At 48.3% G+C, this 21,772-nt stretch overlaps 1 protein-coding gene across 8 annotated transcripts in view; it reads right to left on the minus strand.

Annotated features, from left to right (window-relative positions):
* The window catches only part of LOC121595999 (dual specificity tyrosine-phosphorylation-regulated kinase 2), a 58,484-nt gene that overhangs the window by 15,992 nt on the left and 20,720 nt on the right, over positions 1-21,772 (minus strand). For 5 of the 8 annotated variants that reach the window (XR_006005231.1, XR_006005230.1, XR_006005229.1 and 2 more), the window contains exon 3: positions 932-1,187. Coding sequence is in view for 5 of the 8 variants with exons in the window: in XM_041920535.1 (XP_041776469.1) it covers positions 932-1,187 (256 nt within the window). In the remaining 3 variants the exon portion in view is untranslated. Of the gene's footprint in view, positions 1-931; positions 1,188-1,304; positions 1,951-1,989; positions 2,166-21,772 lie in introns of those variants that run through there. The other 3 variants (XM_041920540.1, XM_041920536.1, XM_041920537.1) reach the window with 3 other exon arrangements.

The raw sequence follows: 21,772 nt of genomic DNA on the forward strand, positions 1-21,772 counted from the left end.
AAAGGTGGCTCTATTGCCATTTTGGAGCCGGGCGCCGGGTCATATTGAATGCGTATTTCGTTACTTTGTACGACCGGGTGACGTCAAGCGAGAGAGAGAGTGAGCGAAAGGGAAGGAGGGGAGGGGTTAGTCGTGGTGGAAAAGAAAAATTGTTATTGATAAGGCATTTACAATAAGCGAAGCGAACGTATTACCAGCCACTGTTACACCATCACGTGTTTGGGGCTTCATTTATGTTTTGGGCTCCTATTAGTGCCGCATGGTTGGCATGGTTGAACGCATTGGGGAAGTGAGACGGGACCAAGAAGGGACTCGTTAAATTCGCAACTAAGGTTTGTTGAACCGGAAGGTTTTTGCTTCTGCAGTTCTTTTTCTACTAGGATACCTTCTTTTTGCTTGGAAATTGGACGCATCTTTCCGTTGAGCTCATACAATGGGAAATGTTATGTTGCGAAAAGTCATACATATTTCCAGGAACTGTCGTTATCAGCATTATGCTGGTGTCTGCAAACACATGAATAAATTCAGACACGTTGCAGCCGAAAGCAGTTAATCGAATCACTTACACCGTGGCTAACTATGCCGACGCCAAGTGTTGCCTAGGATCATTTCCTAGTAGCACACGAGGCATTGTGGCACGACGAGAAGCAACGTGTTACTGACACTAATCCCCGCAGGATTAGCTGAACCCATAAACAGGACACGTTTCACTGAACATGTGTGTGTATCGAAGGCGACGAAACGACACCACAAGAGCTTCACCGCCTGCTTTGACCCGATTCTTTGCGTCACTAACGTCAGCGAAGCTGATCGATTTACTTTTCGTATTTCTGCCCTTCTAGACACGACAGTAGCCAAAACGACGACGCCCAAAAACGTTATCCCCCTTTCTGAAGCAGCTATAGGGATTCACCAATCGTCTTGTACTTACTTGCGGGTGTCATCGGTAGCATCGGTTTGTCATTTTCCAGCTCGGTCGTGGTGTTGTTGTTGCTGGAGGGACTGAGCGGGGGTAAGGCGTTGCCGTGAGCGTCAATCATGTTGGTGCCGGTGCCGTTGCTGCTGCGGCCAGCTCGGAAGACGTTCCTGGTACCGCTCAAGCCGGCAAGCTCCGGCCGGTTCGCCTCGTACAGCTGCTGCGTTGTCTGGACGCGCTCTCTCGAACACTTCCCACTGTCCAGCTGGATCTGTCACAAGAACGAAAACAAAAGCAAACACACACACACACACACACACACGCAGCATAGGATTAGATAATGAGATAACTTCGCTTATCTGAATGAGTTGAATAATGCGGGACCAACGAGGGAAGTGATTTCGATGACGGTCGATGTCTGTACACGAAGGCAGCACCTTGGTTGATGGTGGCGGCGGCGGCGCTGGCAACAGCTTTTCTTCAACATCCGTGATGGACTGTTGCTTCTGCGGCAAAAGGCAAAGGCAACTAGATGAGAGCAGCTTCTGGCGGATCGATTTGCGCGACATCTTCACCATCTCGACCGCAGACTAATTGAGCACAGTTCCCTTAAAAGTATGCAACCGTTGTACACCTAATACAACCACCGCTTTTGCACGAATCGTAACTTCTGCTTCCACAATAAGGTTTGCACATTGTATGCACCTCTTGAAGAAATGCAGAGAAAAAAAACTTTCGCCCACCGAGTGGCATTTGCCTTCCAACGCCACGCACTGCAGGGTAGAAACTGAGCGCTATCGGGCGTCCCACGACACCGGGGCTGTGCGACATTAGATTGCAAAGTCAAACGTCACTTATCGTTATCAAAAGTGCGAATATAATAAAGACGCACACACACACACAATCACACACAAAACGCTGGCTTTGATTAAGTTCTTCACGCGTCCGTTGGCCTCCTCCAGTGTGTTTGATTTGCAATTGTTCTGTACTGCGACCAGCACGCTTGCAACCGCTCCGAGCACTGTTCAAGAGGGTGTTACAAAACAATGCGATACGGAACGAACGCCACTTACCACCACATCTCGCATTTTGCACTTCACACAGGCTGCCACGTTCAGCAGCGTCTATACATTTCCTCTTTTAGCAACGAATAATTCCAGCCCGCACGTTCCAGGCGTTTTGGGCCCGGTACAAACTTTCTCACTGCTCACTGTGCTGCGTCTGGCTCGACACTCAACCGCCCGATGAGTGCGCCAGCAGCTTATCAGGGCGACAGCGAATCTTTCGTAAGAAACGATGCGCATATAATCCGCCGCCGCGATTTCCCTTGAATCGTTGAGTCACGCGAGTGTGGCGTTCCAAAACGTCATTATTTGACGATGAGCCATCCACGGGGGAAAAAAACACACACACACACACACCGGTGAGTGGAAGGGGGATTAGCTCACTGTCGCGACTAGATAATTTCGGAATATTTACACCTTGAAGCGGAAATGCATTTGGATGATAAAAATATGGCGTACGGCACGCTCCAATGTACTATTATTGTAAACAGATTCTCCGTCCATCTCTAAGAATGTGATTGGAGCATTCCTCTGCTCCTTTGCGAGACAGGTGTGCATTGGCAAGCAGTCGCTAATTCGCATCAAGAAAAAGGGTGTGTCTGGAGCTGGTCTGGGCAGGGTGATTTGAATTATCATTATAAACACTCAACGATGCCGATCAGGTTCTAGACAAATCAACCGACACCGCGACACTGCTCCCCTGCGTCCTCCCCTGCACCTGGATAAGCCAATTTAAAATTAATTACATTTTCATTTTCTGCCGGTACCCCGCTTTTGTGCTAGGGTCCGGTTGGGAATGAGAAGAGCATGATTCGAATGTCACGTCTGGGCAAACGTTCCTCGACTGTTTCTTTGTAGCTCTAGCAGCAGTTCAAGGTTCAGGGTTGACCAGAGTGGACACAAAATCGATAAGAAAACGTGGGGATTGGAAATTGCTTTGTGTCAGACAGCAAGCTGCAGATGGTGCTTCATTTCTATTTGAATGTTGGATCGGAGCACTCGTCTAACTAATCAAAATATTACAAAGATTTGCCATGTCAGCTGGCAAACCCGTTTTTCTGTTGTGCCATTTAATAAGCCATGCTTCCAACCAGCTGTAGTAGTAAATCATGAATCAGACGACCCACAATGCCGACCCATGTTTGTTTAGAAAGCGCCAGAGTTGTTTACTCGATGTCTTTACTAGTTTACAATCATTTACTCCACTCCAATATGCACCAATGTACACCATCTGGCTCACGATGCGCCTTATCAGCGGCAATGCGTCAAATCTCGCCGAGCAATGTAAGTAATTGCCCTCCAGCCGTTTCCAGCTGCCGTTTATCAATTCCTCGTCTTTGATCCGATTCCGTCAGTAACGACAACAAAGACAACAACATATTACGCTATCTGTATCGCGCTTCCAAGAACGTCTGAACCTTGCTCGTCTTAGTGATTGGTGAAGCCTTGCAAAAGGATGACCACCCGCGCGTACGGCTCAGCGTTATCGGTCGGCCCGTGGCAATGCCTTTTAACCGCAGGAAGTTGTCGCACGGGCTGTCAATCACGGTCGCAGCGAAGTGCATTCACTGGCGCAAAACCGATGCACCGGAAGAGAGCGTTCCGATCCGCCATCCGATAGTGCAATCGAAGGACGCTGCTCGCGGTTTTGCATTAACGAGATGATGAGCTGCCAGAGGTTAAAAAGTCAATCAGGTCTACAGACAGTTGTGCGGCAGTCGTGTTGTTTTTTATTTTTTACTTGTTACCCTGCCACACTACCTCATCGGCCATCCTCGGCATTCCCATTATCAAGGCAAACGGCAGTAAACAGCATCGTTGTTCTAACGTTCATTCATTCAAGCGCACCAAAATCGCGGGATTTCACTCTTTGTTTGCCGTTTGTTTTTGCTTGCCGCGCCGTCTCAAGTGGTCTCAAGTTTGTAACGGTCGGCGCACGTGTTCGTAGCCTTCTCGCCCTCTCTTTCTCTCCCTCTCTCTTAGTCGATCGCAGCTGCTTCGTCAGGCACAACGCTTGAAAGTGAATGCATAATGGTTAATACCTCCCTCGCGTGTGCCCTCAATCCCACCCGAAACCACAAATCCGGAGAGCCTCCCACCGATAAGCTGTGGTTCCGCCTTCATACCAAACACACACACACGGGCACACAAACGGAGCCAGCTTGGGGCTGAGATTAACAGCTTGTGCAGAGGCGCAGTACCGCCATCGTACCGTGTGGAATGCGATGCGAACGAACTACAAATCAGCTGAGCTGAATTCCAGTTTCAACCGAAATCGACACCCGGCCAGGGCTCGCCCGCAGATTAAACATTCTGAAGCTGGCTGCCTTTGTTCTTTTCTCCAGCGGCCTCGCGCGCACGCTTTGCTCATGGCCAAATTTGTGCATGGCCGATGGATCGCGCCTCTGTTCGGCGGCGATCGTGGATTGGTCGAGCCGCTTTGAGCCGCTGCAAAATGTCGCCCGTCGTATGATTTATCGTGTCTGTGTGCTGATGAATGGTGCTGAGATGAATTGAGAGCGTGATAATTTATTGCACGCATTTGCAATTTGCAAATTAATAGTTTTACGCGAATGATACAGGCTTGTGCGCAAAACACAAAGCACAAAACCCAATCACTCGCTGCGAACACGCTTTTAGTTTTCGATCCACTAATCCCGGGTTTTATGATGATGCCAAACTGTTTGAAGTATCCCAGCGGCAGTACTCAAACGGAGAAACGCTTTCTATCCCACACGTAGACCACATCTTCGACCCCAAAAAACGTAAGTCTTCCCAGTATTTATTATCCTTCGAAAACGCGCGCTTGGCCAGTCAACACCATAAAGACTTATTGGTTTCGCATTTAACGACTTTATCTTCTAAAAATACTCGCTCCACCACATGCACACACGTTTTCACGAAATTCCTTCGTCTCCCTTTTGCGCAGAAAACAACCAGGAAAAGCGGAACCAAAACCTCTGGGCTAGTCCGGCCCGGACTCTGACGTAGCCATAAAACTTTTTTCTCCCTCACTCCTCTCCTTCTGGCACGGACTGGATCGGGACTGGATGATCATAAAATTGGATGAATTTCCAACCGGACATCATATGGTAGTGCACATCTAGAGCGCTCCCCCCCGGGGGAGAGGGTGCGCACACACATTCAGGCAACGCCACAGCGCAGACGAAAGGTTATTAATGCCCCGCCCCTCGCAGTGGCCTCTCCTGTCATAAAATGCGTTCGAACGCCTAAATGGAACATGCAACACGGGTCAAAAAGGTAAAAAGGAAAAGAAAAAGTTTCGCCTTTTGCCAATTTGTCCATCATCCCAGACCTTTTTTGCGCAAATGGTGAACTTTCCGACGCTTGTGGGCTGCGGTGTCGATTTATTGAGCTGGATCCTTTGTCAGTGTGTGACGGTGGTGTGTGGTGCAGTTTACACGTTTATGGCCACACCAGGGCCACCCTACCGCTGCATATCAAACGAATAATTCGAAACTTAATTCCCGGCCCCGTGCATGTCGTTGGTGAAATTAGTCGCTCTTTTTCACACACACACACACACACACACACACACACACACACACACACACACACACACACACACACACACACACACACACACACACACACACACACACACACACACACACACACACACACACACACACACACACACACACACACACCACACACACACACACACACACACACACACACACACACACACACACACACACACACACACACACACACACGACACATCCTAAGATGCAGCGGCGCTACAAATCGGTTGCAATGCCGCATCCTCAACCCACTGGCAGCTCCATTCCTCTTTAATTGGTTTCGCGGAGCTGGTCCAAGCTGCCACACCATGTGAGCATCTTTTATTGCAGCTCAGCTTCTTTGGCTTTGTGCTCCATCGCCAGCTTGCATTAGAAACTCACACACGTGCACATACACCATCACCATACGCTAACTGTACACGCAGTGATAAATGAGAGCACGAGATCTTTGTTTGAGCAGAGGGGAGAGGTGCTCCACGAGCTGCATGTGAGGTGCGAACGGTGAGAAGTAGATGTAGCGAACGAAGCGATCATAATTACTTCCCTGCAAGCGTTAATGGTAAAATTGTTCGAAAATCGTTTCGCATGCAACCGGTACCATGGTGTGCGCTGCAGTTCGTGCTGAGTTCGCCATGAAGCGCCGGCCCCCCGCGGCGGGTGGAGAAAAACTCGGAGAAAAAGCTCTCAAATAGGTTTTCAATCAAAGGCATACCATCAATCACTGGTGCGCTGTAGGAAAGCTCCGGAGCGAAGATGAGACTTAACTGCTTTATTAATTACAAACCGCAAGTACATTGACAGCTCCGAGAGCGCAGATCTGAGCTTGAGTTCAGTGCTATCAATGTCACTGGTTGCTGGTTTCACTAGCCAAGCAATCAAATGTGCACACCGTTGTGTGGATAAATGAAGCGTACCTAATGATCTTAAAAACTAGACAAGTATTCAATCGCTTCTAGCTCCTACCAATAACTCTCCAGTAGAGCGATTTTTCTTTTCACTTTTTAATTAGTATGCACTGCTAAACAAGACACCCACGCAGACGTTTACTGGCCCAGACCAGACCGGACCAGACAGCACATTTGCATAGGAACTAATAAAGCAGCGACATAACACTCCGCTAAACTCCACGCCACATTCTTACGCTTGTACGCTTGTACGTGTGTTTCTGTGTGTGTTCATGCAAGATTGTGTCTAATCGCGCATGGGCGTACAGGCCCGATGTAGTTCTATCAACGATCAGGGATTGACAAAGAAAAGTGGTCCAGCAGTTTTGCCGTGTGCGAGGGCGACGAATATCTTAGGCACGCCGGCTACTTCGGGGTCTCCACCACCGGACCAAAGCCTTCCTGGGGTGGTGCGTTGGTCGTAGTGTGTGGTACACCCTCAACTAGCCCCGTTTCAAAATCTGATTCCTGTCGTAGAACTGGTTCCTTTGGCTGGACCAACTAGCACTACCAATTAATGTTTATCGAGTGTTTGTGCTTTGGATTTCAAAATCACAAGAAGTTACGCTTGTTTTCTAGGGAATGGTGTTAAAATGAGGGAGATTTAAGAGAAGAAAACATATAAACAATCTGTTCGCAATAACCTAAAAGATAAAACAACATAACGCTTAGTACGCTAGAACGGTTCCCGTGCCGTCCAGTTAAGCTTCCCCCAGTGCTTCTGATCTGCTTTCAATCGCTTGAATAACACACCTTCTGGCCAACTGCCAGCGTAGATCGTGTACCGGGCTAATGCAAGACTTCTCAAATTTATAGCAAACCGGTGCATTTAAGTAGCTCTCGAAGAACGTTGGAGCGTATGGATTTAAACGAACACCCCGCTCAAGCTGTCCCAAGGTAATCAATTCCTGCCCGACAGCGAACTTGACGCGATTTCGGTGCCAAAATAAACGCATCACGATCGAACGCTGGGGAACGCCGCTCTAACCCGTTGAAAGAGTGGCCACCGGCTTGGCTTGTCGTGTGTACAACCCAGTACTTAGCCAAACATTGCCTAGTGTGGAGTGGAGTGAAGTGCTGTGATAAAAATAGTTCTCACACCCCGAACCTGCACATGGTTGCACAGCCAGACGAAAACTATCCTTACCATCGGCGGATGTTATGGGTTGCGATGATCCACCGGTAAACATCGCACCGAAGACAAGCGTTTGGATTCAATCTTGCAACGCGCAGGGTAATGTTAAAGGAAATGAAAACATATGCACACTGACCGCACTGATCCAACACACGCACGCACGCACGGACCACGGGGGTGGAAAGAAGTGCATTTGGGCCGTGAATGCATGCACACACCGCCGCCATGCATTGGTGGGATGATAAAATTGTTCGACATTTTAGTTTACATTCCGGTGGCAAATCACTGCCGGCTACCGGGACGGGTGGCGTGGTAAGTGATATATTACGGATGGAGGAAAATTGGTTACGCTTTCCACACGTGCGGCAGGCATGTTTTTCAGTTCGTCTTCTCCTTGCCGTAGATAAATATAGGCGTAGGACAAAAGACAAAGGGGGAAATGCATGCATGTGGCGGAGAAATTAAGCCCATGTGTAAGCGGGATGCTGGAAGGTATGGATGCAGTTGAAAATCACAAAAAATCGCTGGTAGTAAATTAGAAGGAAAAAACCCTTTCAATCACCAGCGCGTATTTACAACGCTGCCACGGGGCGTACGTATATGAATAAGTACTGGGAAGCAATCAATATGTTTTTCACGAAGGGCTGTGAAATTATATGACCGCCAACGATGAAGTGAAAAGTGAGTGCGAGTGGGTGGGTAGGAGTGTGTTTTCGAAGCGATCAGTCTATGCTTCCACGGGTAATGACGTAGCAATCTTGTGTTTTGCATAACCACTTGGTTGCTCATTGCAGTTTAAAAGGCGATGCGTGCATCCACCCTTAGACGGATGATCTACAAGCGTTAAAATTATTTACTATTTTCCGCTAAGATACAATTAAACTTGCTCTACAAAATATTTAATGTATTGTTTGCTGCTTGGAACATCAACAGCGATCAACATTTTGAACGCAATTGAAAACACCTTTCGATGGAGTTGAACGACCATTCCCTTGAAACCGCTTGAACCAAACCAATCCGGTCAATGACGACCGAAGATCAAGTGCGGACACAAAGTAGTGACCGAAAGGCGAAACAAAATCTAATCCCATCTACCCACCAACATCACAGACACACGCTCAAGTGACGCGTGCATTCCTCCAAAAATGGTTCTCTATTCGGATTGGCAACTATATTTAGTTCGACGTTCGGTTGTGTTTGACGTGCCCGAATGCTACTCGTTCGACCTCAAGTCTCAAACAGAGCAAAGGAAAAAGAACTCGTGCCTCGATCGATCGGTGTGACGCGCGCGTTGTTGGTAAACAGTGTTTCCATCATCTTCCGCCCGGTTCCTCGTGTGTCTTTTTTTTTCAATTCCTCATTGTTTTATCATGTCAGGGCCAAACTGGTTCGCTTTAGTTTCGAGTACAGACACACATACCCACTAAATCGCTTCAGGTCACACTTCCTCGCGCGGAAAATCCTCACACCCTGGCATGTTCGTTCCTCTTCCGAATTCCGCACAGCAGCCGTGCAATCGGACGCAAGTTGTGATCGCAGCCAAGATCGTCTTCGCGATCATGTGCATCTGTGTCGGTAAACAAATTGGCAGTGTTCTAGGCCGAGCGAACCGATAATCAACTGTTTTGTGCGCTTTTCCGTACCGTTTCCGTGTGGATGTATGTCTGTTGGTAGCTTTTCACTGCATGGTCTCGCTACGGTTCATTTCACGTTTGCTAAAATTAGAATAATTTCGCATAGCCATGCAGTAGATCGGGTGTGTGTTTTTTAACGGATTCGGACAAATTTTGGATCAATTCCTGGGTCGAAGCTGTTTAGATGTATTAGCTGTAACTGTATCCGAACCAAAGCGAAGGTAGAGAATCATTACCGTTAATTATACAAATGATTACCAATAGCAAAGGGAATTAATTGAAATACCAGTGCTAGTACACAGTGCCAGTCCCTTCTTGTTGAAAACTGCGAAAATAAAAACAGCGGATGTAAAAGTAATCTTCAAGGCTTTTTTGTCAGATCTCAAACTCTCAATTTTGCTCTCAGTCCTTTTTATAGCATCGGAAGGTTTTTCATGTATCAAAGAATGACGTATTGTACAGGCTCAAACCCTCTAAGCTTGATAGCAAGCACGGTTACACCATCCGTAGGATTTACCCGGCTCGCTTGCTTATGCCGGTTGATGAAAAATTCAAAAGTCGTTACACCTTTGCCAAATATTCAGCTCGATGCCGGTGCGGGAGGAGGATGACGTGTGCGAGATTTTCACTTTCATCCTAACGTAATCACCGGAATCCCCACCCACAATGGTAGAAGACGAAGAGGCCTGGCAGAAGCACCAGACGGAGACGTATTTGAATGCCAATATCGTGGGGCTCACGTCGTTTCCCCCCTTTCCACCCAGACGAATCGCAAGATACACCTGTCCACGGCTCGACTCATGTTTGTTGGTTTTGGCCGTTGTTTTTTTTGAGGGGCCCACGTTGTTTGTTTATTCTGTTTTCTGCCAATATCTTGTGCGCCATCTTCTTCGGCCGACCCCTGGCAGGGGAAAGAAGATACGTTGAGCAGCGCGCTCACGAGCACAGTGAGCTTCGGGTCGGGATCGGTTTCGTGTGTAAACCGCGCCAAAGCCCATATCGGCATTTGAGGCACGTTTTTGACGCGTCGCAGGAGATAAAATTCTGATACTGTACTAACCGCTGTATCAGTCCGCGCCAGCCAAGGGAGAGCGTGGGAATGGAGGGGGAGTATCAAACCGTGCATACCAATCACGGGTAGCAGGGGAACGAATGTTAATGTTAGCTGGGAAGCTATTTAGCACAACGAGCAACGAGTCGTTTAGACGAGTCGGTGAGAAATGAGCTACTCCCAAGAACAATGAAATGGAGAGGGTGTAAACATATTAGGACGCTCACTTTGTACGGAATGCAAATTATGTAACGTTCCCGCGCTTGTTGGCGTGCATGCGATATCTACGCTATCTGCGCGAAAGAGACGTAACGGCGTTTTTGTGTCATCATTTTTTTGACGTCAGCATAGAAGCTGTTTTGTTAATGATTGAAAACAAAAAGTTTACTGCCACGTACAAAGCTCTAATGAGCGGGAAAAGCGGGTCAGATGCATCGTTCACCACGACATCAACATCATCAGCTTTAACACAACTGTTGTAGAACTTTGAGCCACTGGAAGATAAATCTACCAAACGACAACAAAATGCCACTTTTTTGCCACAAATGTTTTCCAAAAGCATCGTTCAAACGTGCAGACGAACCGACAGCTTTGGATGCAATCCGCACTTAACCCCCACACACACACACAGACACACCGAAAACGTGACGAAACGAGCACGACGCCCGAGCGCAATAAGTGTCATAAGCCGTTGCCAGCACTCCACCAACGAAGCCACCGCTGCCAGCTGCAGTTGCAATGCGCGGAGGACGACGGCTTCTTAAGGCATTAACTCACATCAATTCGCGGTGAAAAAGCCTCACATTTGGACTCATAATCTCTCCTTCCCCCCGCGCGACCGTGGGGTAGAGTGTGCAATAATGGAGCCGCGACACGTGATAGGCGTACATGTACCGCTGCACAAAAGAAGTAATTAATGTCTTCCGGTAGGCTCTACCCGGCTCTAATCTTTATTCCAAATATGGTCGGCTATCTTCTGCCAACGGTTGTGTGTCATGTGCACAACCCACGACGGTAGGCCCTGCCAGCACACACCCAGTAAGCCCAACGACCCAGCGACGATGAGGAGGAGGTGTATCAAGTTTCACGCACAAACACACCTTTAAGAAGGTGTAAACGTGCACTCCAACCTCCAGACCAGCAGTGGTGCTGGGTGCTAGTTGCCACCGTCAGCCGCACGACGGGCTGCATTGCAGACGTAGCCGCGGTTTGGTCTGTGGCGTCTAGCGGTGAGAACCCGTGGGAGGATCATGCGTGGCCCGCACGATGTCGTAAAGTATGATTACTTAATTTAATTAACATCCATTGAAAAACGGCGCAACGGAGTTGGAGGCAGTGATGGCGGCGGTGTGACGGGCGATTTAAGGCGAGACAATATTTCAGTCTTGCGGGACACGACAGCTACCCAGGTGGTTCTGGTTCTCGAGTTCTGGATTGCCGTATACACGCAGATTGTAATCGTTTGCGTAGGAACGGATCCACTCCCGTTCTTGGGCGTTTAGGGCGGGTGCTTGGGAAATCTCACCACACGCCTAAAGCCCGGTTTTGCATTGCGTGGTTAGCGTGGAGAGCCACCAACCTCCAAACCACAACAAACCCCGCTTTAAATTTGACGAGCAACTGTCAAGGGCAATATGCTTAAACATGAGTAAGCAAAGGGTTTACGCAACGCCGGTGCTCCCAAGCCATAAAAGGTAGCGCGTGAACCTTCATCTTTCATCCCTCCTGCGACCGAAGACGAAAAAAAACATGAAGGAATAAATTTGAATAATTCCTCGAATTTCAATGCACCTCCAACGCCTCCAAGTCCTACAGGTTTGGGGGCCTGCTTCCCAGGAAACGACCCAACCAGGTAAGACGTGACGAGTGCTTAAATTGAAAGAACCACCTTTGGCAGCGCCCAGCGATCCCAAAAGTTTTTCGGGAAAAGGTTTGCTCATCATGACGATTAATTTAAACCCCTCACATCCTTTACCTGTGCCAGATAAGCAATCGCCACCGGAAGGTCATTAAATTTTAACCGTCAGTGACCATGGAAACGGTGAGTCGTGCAGTCTTATGCCATTGTGTGGAAAGGAACCTTTTTTATTTGAGTTTTCTGGCATCCGTAATTACCCAAAGGTTCTGACAGGTTCTGAATACAACATTTCACTTACATAGATCCTCTGTTTGCTGGTCCCAACCGGGAGCCAATTAATGGCCACTAATTGAAGACACTTGGATGTTGAACCTCCCAACAGTGGTGTTAAGATTCGGAGGCTCAGTTCTGCCCAAGATGTGTTTCCACTTTCACTTTCCTCGGTGTCTCTTCCGAATGATCACGCCTTGTCCAACATCTGACGCAACAATAAAAACACACACACCTCCCGTGTGTTGCCGTGACGCACGGCAACGGTCCATCTCCGCCGATCTGGGCACTGCAGCTGGTGCGATGATGTTATGATAATTCTAATTAACACCACGCACCGAAAGTTGGCACGAGAAATGAGAGTTTACCTCACCTCAGTGCCCTCCTTGGTACACCTTCTCTAACCTCTGTGCACACACACAAAAAAAAAGGTGAACGAACTGTGTCTCACCATCTCCTCACCTCGTTCATCATGATCACCTCCTAAATTTTTGGCGTACCGGGCGTACATGACAGCCCCGGCCAATATGGATAGCATACCTCCGCCCGCCTGACAGTGGAAAGGAAATGAATAATTACACTACACAGCAAACCGAGAACCGTGTGCCGGCCGCATGTGAACTTGACTGACTGACTATTGCCGCGCATGGCCGTAGGACGGCCGTGCAGAACCCGCTGAACCAACGACCTAACAAGCTGGCTTGCCACATAACGAGACGCGAAGGAACGTAAACTAAATTTATCCTATCGAGCGATCGCGCCGCACAGCGATCATCGTGACTCATCGCAAGCTTGAACATGATCTCTTCAGCTTGTCACGGCTTGTTGCCGAGTGGGAAGCCGCATTGGCGGCTTCTTCCGTAACACGATGCCATCTTGAAACCCGGAAAAATACACCGCCCTCCCCAGGGGAGTTTTCCGCGTCTTCGTTACCATCTTCAATTAGCGGATACAATTTCTAGTGAAAAGCTTGTTTTGCTGCCTTTGCTGTGTCCACAGACTGGTTGACAGACTGCTGCTGCTGCTGCTCGAGAATGTTTGCCTATCCATCATGGTTTTCGGTGTCAGTCTCGCCTGTCTGTCTTGCAACAGCTGCGAGTCGGCAAGAGACAAAACGGCAACCAGGAAATTCCAAAACGGTAGTTATAGTTGACGAAACAATCGGAAAAAAATGTCCCCGTGGCGTCACATTCTTGCTTTGGGAAGAAAAATGCTAGCAAGTGCAATCAATTCCCTTCCCAATTCATGTTCCCTATCAGATGCTTCTGGTAAAACATGAAGTTTTGGACAGTATTCGGTGTGTGTAGACCATATCTTATCTGCACTCCATTATGTCCGCTCGGTTGGTTACCACTTGTCGATGGCTTGTTTCAGTCAGTAACTCACAATTCTACCTTTTGATGGCTATCGTACACCGATGAGGCAACAGCGGAACAGCTCCCTGTGTTGTTCTTGGACGACTTCGTCGCACTGAAATTGACCACCGCACAGTGGGTTGTAACTGGTGTTTCACGGCAATCTGGGTCTGAGCCGGCCCGCAGGACATCTATGGGGAATAATTTATCTTCGCTTCTCGGTTCGCTTTTTACACCCATCAATCCGCTGCTCCGGTAGATTAATAAAGGCTGCACGAATAATTAAACCACAACAAAGAAAGAAGCACACAACTGGCTTCGTCTGGTTGTTCCACCCTGTTTCCCCCCCGCACTGCACTTTGCATACCGCCCTACGCACCAATCCACGGCTCCATTGAGGCATACTAATGCGGGGAAGTGCTGCGCCTGGAGGAGGGCGGCAATCATAATATGTAAATTAAGGAACGGAGCGCATACGGAGTGCTCCGAGCATTGGCACCACAGATACAATAAGTTTCAGTTTGGCAAATTGACAGCTGCACCGCGTCTTGAGTGGAGCGCATGGTCAGTAGTGTCTTCGGGGCTGGGTGGTATTGTAACAAAGCAGAAACATCCAACCCTGCAACAAAAACCCCCTTTCAGTTAGAGGATCAACATTCTAGGCACATGGAGTCACGCTCAGAAAGCACTCCGGCAGAACTTTATCGAGATAAGAAACATATTTTCTTCTGTTACTGCTCGCAAGCGATGATATCTTCTGAAGGCATTCGGTAAGGTTTAATAGAATTAACTTGTTCTTCCACCTCTAGTACCATGAAGCGCTTCCCGTTCTCGTTAACTATCTTCTTCTACAATATTGCTTTAGTCATCATATAACCAGCGGAATGGTATTTGTTTGGCTCTAAAAACAACATTCACATGGTTAATCTCCTAAAAAATTACACATTCTACATCAACCCCGATTACGTGAACCCATTTCTTCCGACTCGGAAGCGTACAAAACGAAATCCCTAACAAGTAAATGCTCGGGCTTTCCATGGCCCGATAAAAACGGTTGCTTCCTTCACTACACCGTTTTAATCGGAAACCGTCGAAAATGTCACAATCGGCACGTCCTTCCTGTTAACGACTTCGACACCACACGGAACCCACGTCACGTCCTAGCTGTGCGGCCTTTCGTACCTTCGTCAACGTCACAAAAAAAACAAATCAACAAAACAAAAACGCTCCAATCTCGATGCTCGAATCCTCCCGGTGCCATCTTCGCTTTGCGTCCCACTCGACAACGATGTGGGTATGCTTTTATGGAAATGTTACAAATTTATTATCATACATACACTCGTTCCATTCCATAATTTGCCGCAGTTGCTTGTGCGATGTGCTAGTAGTGCTTCAGCGTTTCGGTACCAAAACATTCTTCCGACTCTTCGTACTCGTCGGCTACTGGGAATGAGCGTTGAAGAAGCGAGCAATTGCCGAGTATGTGTGCAATAATCCGAGCAATTGGATTTCTTTACAGCACATCCTTTTATGCTTTCTTCGCCGGGTAATATCTTGAATCGAATCTGAATTCTGTGGCCCCCTCGTGACGCTCTTCGGTAGATATGCTGCTTTCCTTTCCCTCCAGGGCGCGGTAAGTTGATGCTCAATTACACTTAATCCAATCAGCGGCTAAACGAGCATCAACTACCTTCACTTCACGCGGTGCCGGAGAAGATCAATTGAGTGGTGCTGCTTTCCCGAAATTGCAAGAAGCTTATCGTGGGGGTGGCGCATCGATTGGTGCAACATGTGGCTTTTTTTGGAAAGCGCATGAACTGTGAGCGCAGTTAGTTAATCTAATCCACAACAGAAATTAGATAAAAAGATTGCAGGAACGAGTTTGTTTTTGCGAAGATAGATAACATCGATTCTAAGAGGTGAAGGAAGTGAATGTACGCGACTAGCAAGGTTAAAGATGTGAACGATCTCCCGTTACCACGAACAGTTCGTTAAAGATGTGTTGATAATTAGTAAAGTACAATAAAATTCAACGAAACATAGCGCTTCTCCTTCTAATCTGGTCTTTTTTGGCAGCAAGAGCCTTCTAAACAACGGTTGCCATTTTCGCAACGTGTGTGCCATTGCTTTCATGACCTTGACAGACAGCCCCAGCACGGACATCCAACGCACCCCCAAACACCCTAACGGAAACCAATTTGCGAAAAACTGGTCAAACATTTCGGTTGGCTCGCGGTCGATGCCTTTTCCTTGGGCGCTCGCGGGCTGGAAAACGTGCACGGTTTCGGATTTCATCAATATTTTACCTTGAAAATGACCCGTTCGCCTCCCTCGACACACGGGCTCGGGGAATCGAGTATGGTCTTGCGTGGTGGCCCCCGCAAGGGAAAGCAAATCCTTCGAGCATTTGGCATTTAATTAAACGCCTACGTACCTACGCGTACGCCAGCTCGGGTGGCTCCATGTATGGGGAAAATTGGGAAGGAAAAATCCACCGCATAAGACCTTCACCGAGACCGATGCGAGGTGCGCTTTGTTAGCGTTTTGGGGCGATGAAAGGAAAAACGTGTAGAGTAAAGAAAAACGTACACACACACACACACTAAGACCTCCAAAATGTACCGCACGCACACGCCGAGGTCCGAGACGAAAGGGAAAATAAATAAAGCAGCAGAACGAAACCATTATCAAACGGCAGTGAAATCGCGTCCGAATCCGCCCCACATCATCACCCCTCTCTCGGTCGCGCGGAAGAAACGAGCGGGGAAAAGTGCGTCTGTGAAGCGGCGTGAACAGTTTTTCGACTAGCGGTAGGTCCGTCACTCATCAAATTCACTTTCGCTCACGGTGCGTGGACTGTGGACGAAAACGGAAACCAAGTCGAGGGTATGGCTGGGTAAAGGGTATTCCGTCTGAGGGTATATCTCACTTCTTGCCAGCAACAGAGAGTAGAAAAAACGGTCGATAGTACTACTATCGACACAAAACGCGGCACCACCACGACCACCAAGCATGAAGAAATACAAAAAAATACGCACCTAGACCGAGGCTCCCAAGTGACTGGCGCAGCGCTGTGTTTTTGGTTGACTTGTTTTTTTCTTATTCCTTCGTCATTTCTGCAATCCGAGGTGGGTTTTCTTCCGTTTTAAAACACACGCATACACTCATACACACCACAAAAAACGGTTGTCTCTTGGTTAAGACGGAAAAAGAAAACACAACATAAGTGAGCACGAGGGGCCACGAATAACGCCGGTTTTTTTGCACGAAGCGCAAACAAACGCGGACGCAGAGAGTGTGTTCTACAAACATCAATTCAAAAATAAAAGCAAGGCACCATCCTTCGCTCCAAACGGGCCCCGTGACAGGTGTTAGGGACCGCCGCTCGCGAACGAATGAAACGGAAGACAACGAGGCGCTGCCGTCCTGCCGGCCTGGTTTTGGCCCCGACCCCACTAGCGATTGTGAGGAGGGGATTGTGTTTTGAAACTTTAAAAATCCTTTAAACGCAAACGTGGTGGTGCCGGATTGTTTTCCCGGCTGTCAGAATGGGTGCTTTGGCCGTTTTACGATCGCGGAACCGGCCAGCGCGCAATGGGGGTACACACAGGATGGAGCGTGGTGCGATTGTTAATGAAAATACACTCTCTGTGGGGGGAGGTGAAGTAGTGAACGCTAGTGGTGAAGCTTTTCCGGTATTAAATCCTTCCAATTTAGTTGAATGTGTCACTTAAGTCATGTGCTGTTTTATTATCAAACAACATTAATTTATTAAAATTCCAACAAACTTTACGGCCCCTGGCGTTTGACCCAGACACGCCGGGAGTGTGCGCGTCCTTTTACGCCTCGTTTGAGGCCATTTCCGCGTAAGGTATCTCTGCCGTTGTTGTGTTTGTATTTATTGTTACCAATTTTATTTTCGGCTCTTTCCACATGCCGTCCCTTGTTTTGTTGGCGCGATACTCGAAAACTGCAGCGTACTGTGCTGCACCGACCCCAACCCCACCGTGCATACCGAGCTGTCGTTGCACTTTCGGTCCGTTCGATTGGAACCGTTTTTTTGTTTCATTCCCCTTCACCAGACACTATCAACCATGGAAACTATGGAGCGGGGCGCGATGTCAATCCATCCCGGTGTGACCATCGATTCCAGACCGAACAGGAATCGATACGTCAGCTTGCGAGCGAAACGAAGAAGGTCGCGCACGGTGTTGTGATGATTTGCCCTGGTGGTGGCGAGGGAGTTGCGGGGGAACGAACAGCGCCCTCACACAAATCGTGCCGAGGACGCAGACCCGTCAGCGGATCCGACTGTGATGCGTCAAGTTGGACGCGGGGAGGCGGCCCGATGCATAAGCAAGATGAACATGCTGTTTTGCAAGGTATGTCCCACTTAGCTGGCAAACACTTTGCGCTACAGAATCCACCGACTATCGTGAGTCATCGGCCATCGGGTGGCAATTAATGAGAAGTTGTCGTACTCATGAACAACATGCATCATGAGTCAATCAATGTGAGGCTCTCTCTCTCTCTCACCCTTTTCGCGTTTTCCACCGATTGATCAGTGAATCATAAATCGGGTACGAAATGGACTTTGTCCCTTCGACAAGATGTCGTATGCTGGAACTCCACATCACAACAGATGTGTGTATCAAACAGTAATCGAACTCAATCACTCGGCTTGTTGCCGACCAGAACCAAAACAACAAACTTTACGTTTGAAAACACACAAACACACACACACACACATGCAACCGCGTTACGTCTTGCGTAAAGCGCTAGCGTAAACGTCACCGCGTGCGTCTGGGGTGGTGCGTGTAACATTGAAAAAGTATTTTTGGCAACACCGGTCGTCACCGTCACCGACTGCACCGTCGTGGCCTAAGCAGAGCTAGGAAGCGGACGGAGCTATTTTTACTGTCGGTCCTCGGTCAAACGAGATCGAATTGGTACAGAATCACGACCACGTCCTCCTCTCATATGTCCCGCGTGGAAGTGATCTTTCGATCTGTCGATGATGAGGTTTTTCTCTCGCCGAGAGGTGTTGAGAGAGCGGTAAAACCACACTTTGTAAAGTGTTGAAGAACTTCCTAATATTCACTGTCGCTCGGTGCTGGTGTGAGCGGTGTAGCAGCGGATGATATTTCACGGCTTTCAAAACATCTTGCCCACACATCCCCAGAGTTCCCAGCCCTGAGATCTGATTCATTGCCTCATCCAGCAAGAAGCTGATAATTGAATGTGCTAACAGCTGCAAACGAGTAGCACGCCCGGAATAAGTTGCACGACCCACGGTCCAGAAGACGTCCGTAATTGGGGACAGAACCGTGCTACAATCAGTACGTAATTGGCGCTAATTTTCTAATGCATCACCACACCACAATAACACCCGGGGCACCAGGCCGCATCGCGTCGATAATGATTTAACGGTTTGTTGGGCTGACCCACTGCAGCACCGAGCAGCCCCGGGATGATAGGTTAGGGACGTCTAGCAAAAAAAAACTAGATCCAACACACACACAATCCAACTCCAACCGGGTGTTTGAGGCGGGTCGTACGATAATTTTAGATCAAACTATTTATACCTGGTTGGTGATTCTTTTATGTCTGGTCTTATTTCCTTGCGTTTAAATTGCATCACTCTTAGCCACTGCCGCTGCCACCCCACTGGCCTCGGCCGCCAGAGTATTTAGGACGCGGAAAGATTACGATATGCATCCTCACCTCTCCGCCAACTGTGCCAAACCTCGACCAGCAAGAGGATGAAGTGGATGGCGCAAATTAGTTTGGATCTGTTCCAACAAAACCTAACCAGCTGACCGACGAGGGAGGGATATGCTTGCGTGACATTACTGCGTAGCCAAAGTTTACGCTTAACTTGCAGATTTCCGGTGCAAACGCGCTATCGCTAATCACTTAGAATGCACTTTACTGTGTGTCGTTCCGATGCTTGATTCATCCGCATCGAGCTCTCGGCAAATGCCAACCGGTAGAATTGGAAGCGCTTTTAATTGGTTCCCGGCATAGCAGCTGAATGGCAGCTAATTTACACAATGATCGGAATTCTTCTTCTCGAAGCTTGAAGCCGGAAAAGATAGAACTAATCAGATGCTCAGCACAGGAAAAAAAAACAAGATCTTTTATGGATTCTTTTGCGGACATGCTCCGGCTGCACGTTCCAACGCTTTAATAAGAGACGACACTGTGCTGGAATTTAAGGCTTTGGTAAACTGAGAGCACGTCTTCCGAACATCGTTCCTTGTCATTCCATCATGCAAGATGCATTTCCAGGTTAAAACGTTCTCGGTCGTTTCTCCTAAGGTAATATGAGTGCACTCGTTTGTTTGTATTTTTTTACTTGCTCCCAACAAGGAACAGCTAACGGCCATCGAAGTTCTTTTCCTTTCCGATGGATACGGAAAGACATGCGGTGCGTTTGTGTGTGAGTGATTCATGGCCATCCATTTTGCTATCGAACGCCTCTGTCGGTGGAAGTAGTTCAGGGACAGTGTTTGGGGCGGTACTGGCAAGGCAAGTACCGGGGGAGACTCGGCAATGCACCTGGGATACATCGGCCATAGCGTGGAGTGAGTTATCGATCCAATCTTGGAGCTCATCAGTCGTTCTCCCTGTGGGTGTCGTACTAAAACCCTTCGGTCGACCCAATTACCTTTTGGACGTACTGTATGTACCATATTCTATGTAGCCTTGAGAGGTTGTACGCTCTTTTGAAGTTGCTAGTACACTCCAGGAACTGATAGAGCACTACGTACGCCGTACTTCGAAACGTTATTGATGTATACGCAATGATTTCCAGCGATAACCTAATTTTTATCATTTGTCACCCTTCCGTTAGGAGTTTCTACCGCCCTTTCTCACACATACGGTGTTGTACGCACACTCCCTGAAATCAAAACATTCAGTTCGTGATAGATTAGATTTCACTTCCATCCCATAACCGTACCGGGGATGGATGCTGCGGGAAGATCCCGTCCGTGGCGACGTGATTCCAGGTGACTGAAAAAGGCATGAGGCATGCTCGAACCTCGGGCAATATAACTGTACAAGCATGCCCGCTTCGGAACGGCGAACCGGATTGACTCGCTCGGGTGGGAAGTAGGAAAGATGCCGCGGGAAGAAAGTAAACACAAAACAACCCGCCCAACCGTCGTCGGAGCCAGGTGGTCAGTCAACGCATCCCGCGGACACGCCGTGAAAGTAAAAATGCTCCCTCACACTCACACGACCATAACCGTGGCCCTGACAGCATGGCTGCATATGGTAGGACAGCGTAGAACCAGCAGAAGCGGAACCTGATCCCGCGGAGCAGGGCATACGGGTGGATGGGGAACGCTGGTCCAACGATACTGCGACTACACTAACAAGGCGGCTGGGCTTGGGGAAGCAGAACTTGAAAAACGAGTTGCTGCACTCTATGAATATATCTCGTGTTCCGTTGTACACCTTGTGGGAGCAGTTTGGAGGGTTTGGCGGAGCTGTTTCTCTCTTAGTTTTCCAGTATTTGCTTAGGGCTTGGACGCGACGCCAACAAAGAGGTGCGTCTGGGAATGCTGCACGGTGTGAATGATGTCCCGATTCCACTGCACTTAGGGACACACCTGGAAGATGTAAAAAAGTGTGTGTGTGTGTGTGTGTGTGTCTTTCATGTTGCGTCGGAGCGTTGCAGTTGAACGTGTTTCAAGAGCTTGTTTAGTCGGATGGGCCAGACCATGTCGCCGCAGCGATGTACAGAAGAAGATTATCCAAAGCGGACTCCAAAATGACTGTAATAAATGGTTTCAAACACGACCGTTTGCATCCTCACTCGCAACAGCAACAATATCGAAGCAATAACATATTTTATTCGCCAATCAAGCCGATCGCTTCACTAAAACGTTCCGAGTGTGGTGGTTTTCGTTTTCGGAGTTAACGCGCGTTTAATTAGAAACATAATTTCTCCATTATTAGCAGCAGGCAATCGAATATCCACGAAGCCC

The sequence above is a fragment of the Anopheles merus genome, chromosome 3R (assembly GCF_017562075.2).
Source record: "Anopheles merus strain MAF chromosome 3R, AmerM5.1, whole genome shotgun sequence".
In the NCBI taxonomy this organism is placed as follows: domain Eukaryota; kingdom Metazoa; phylum Arthropoda; class Insecta; order Diptera; family Culicidae; genus Anopheles; species Anopheles merus.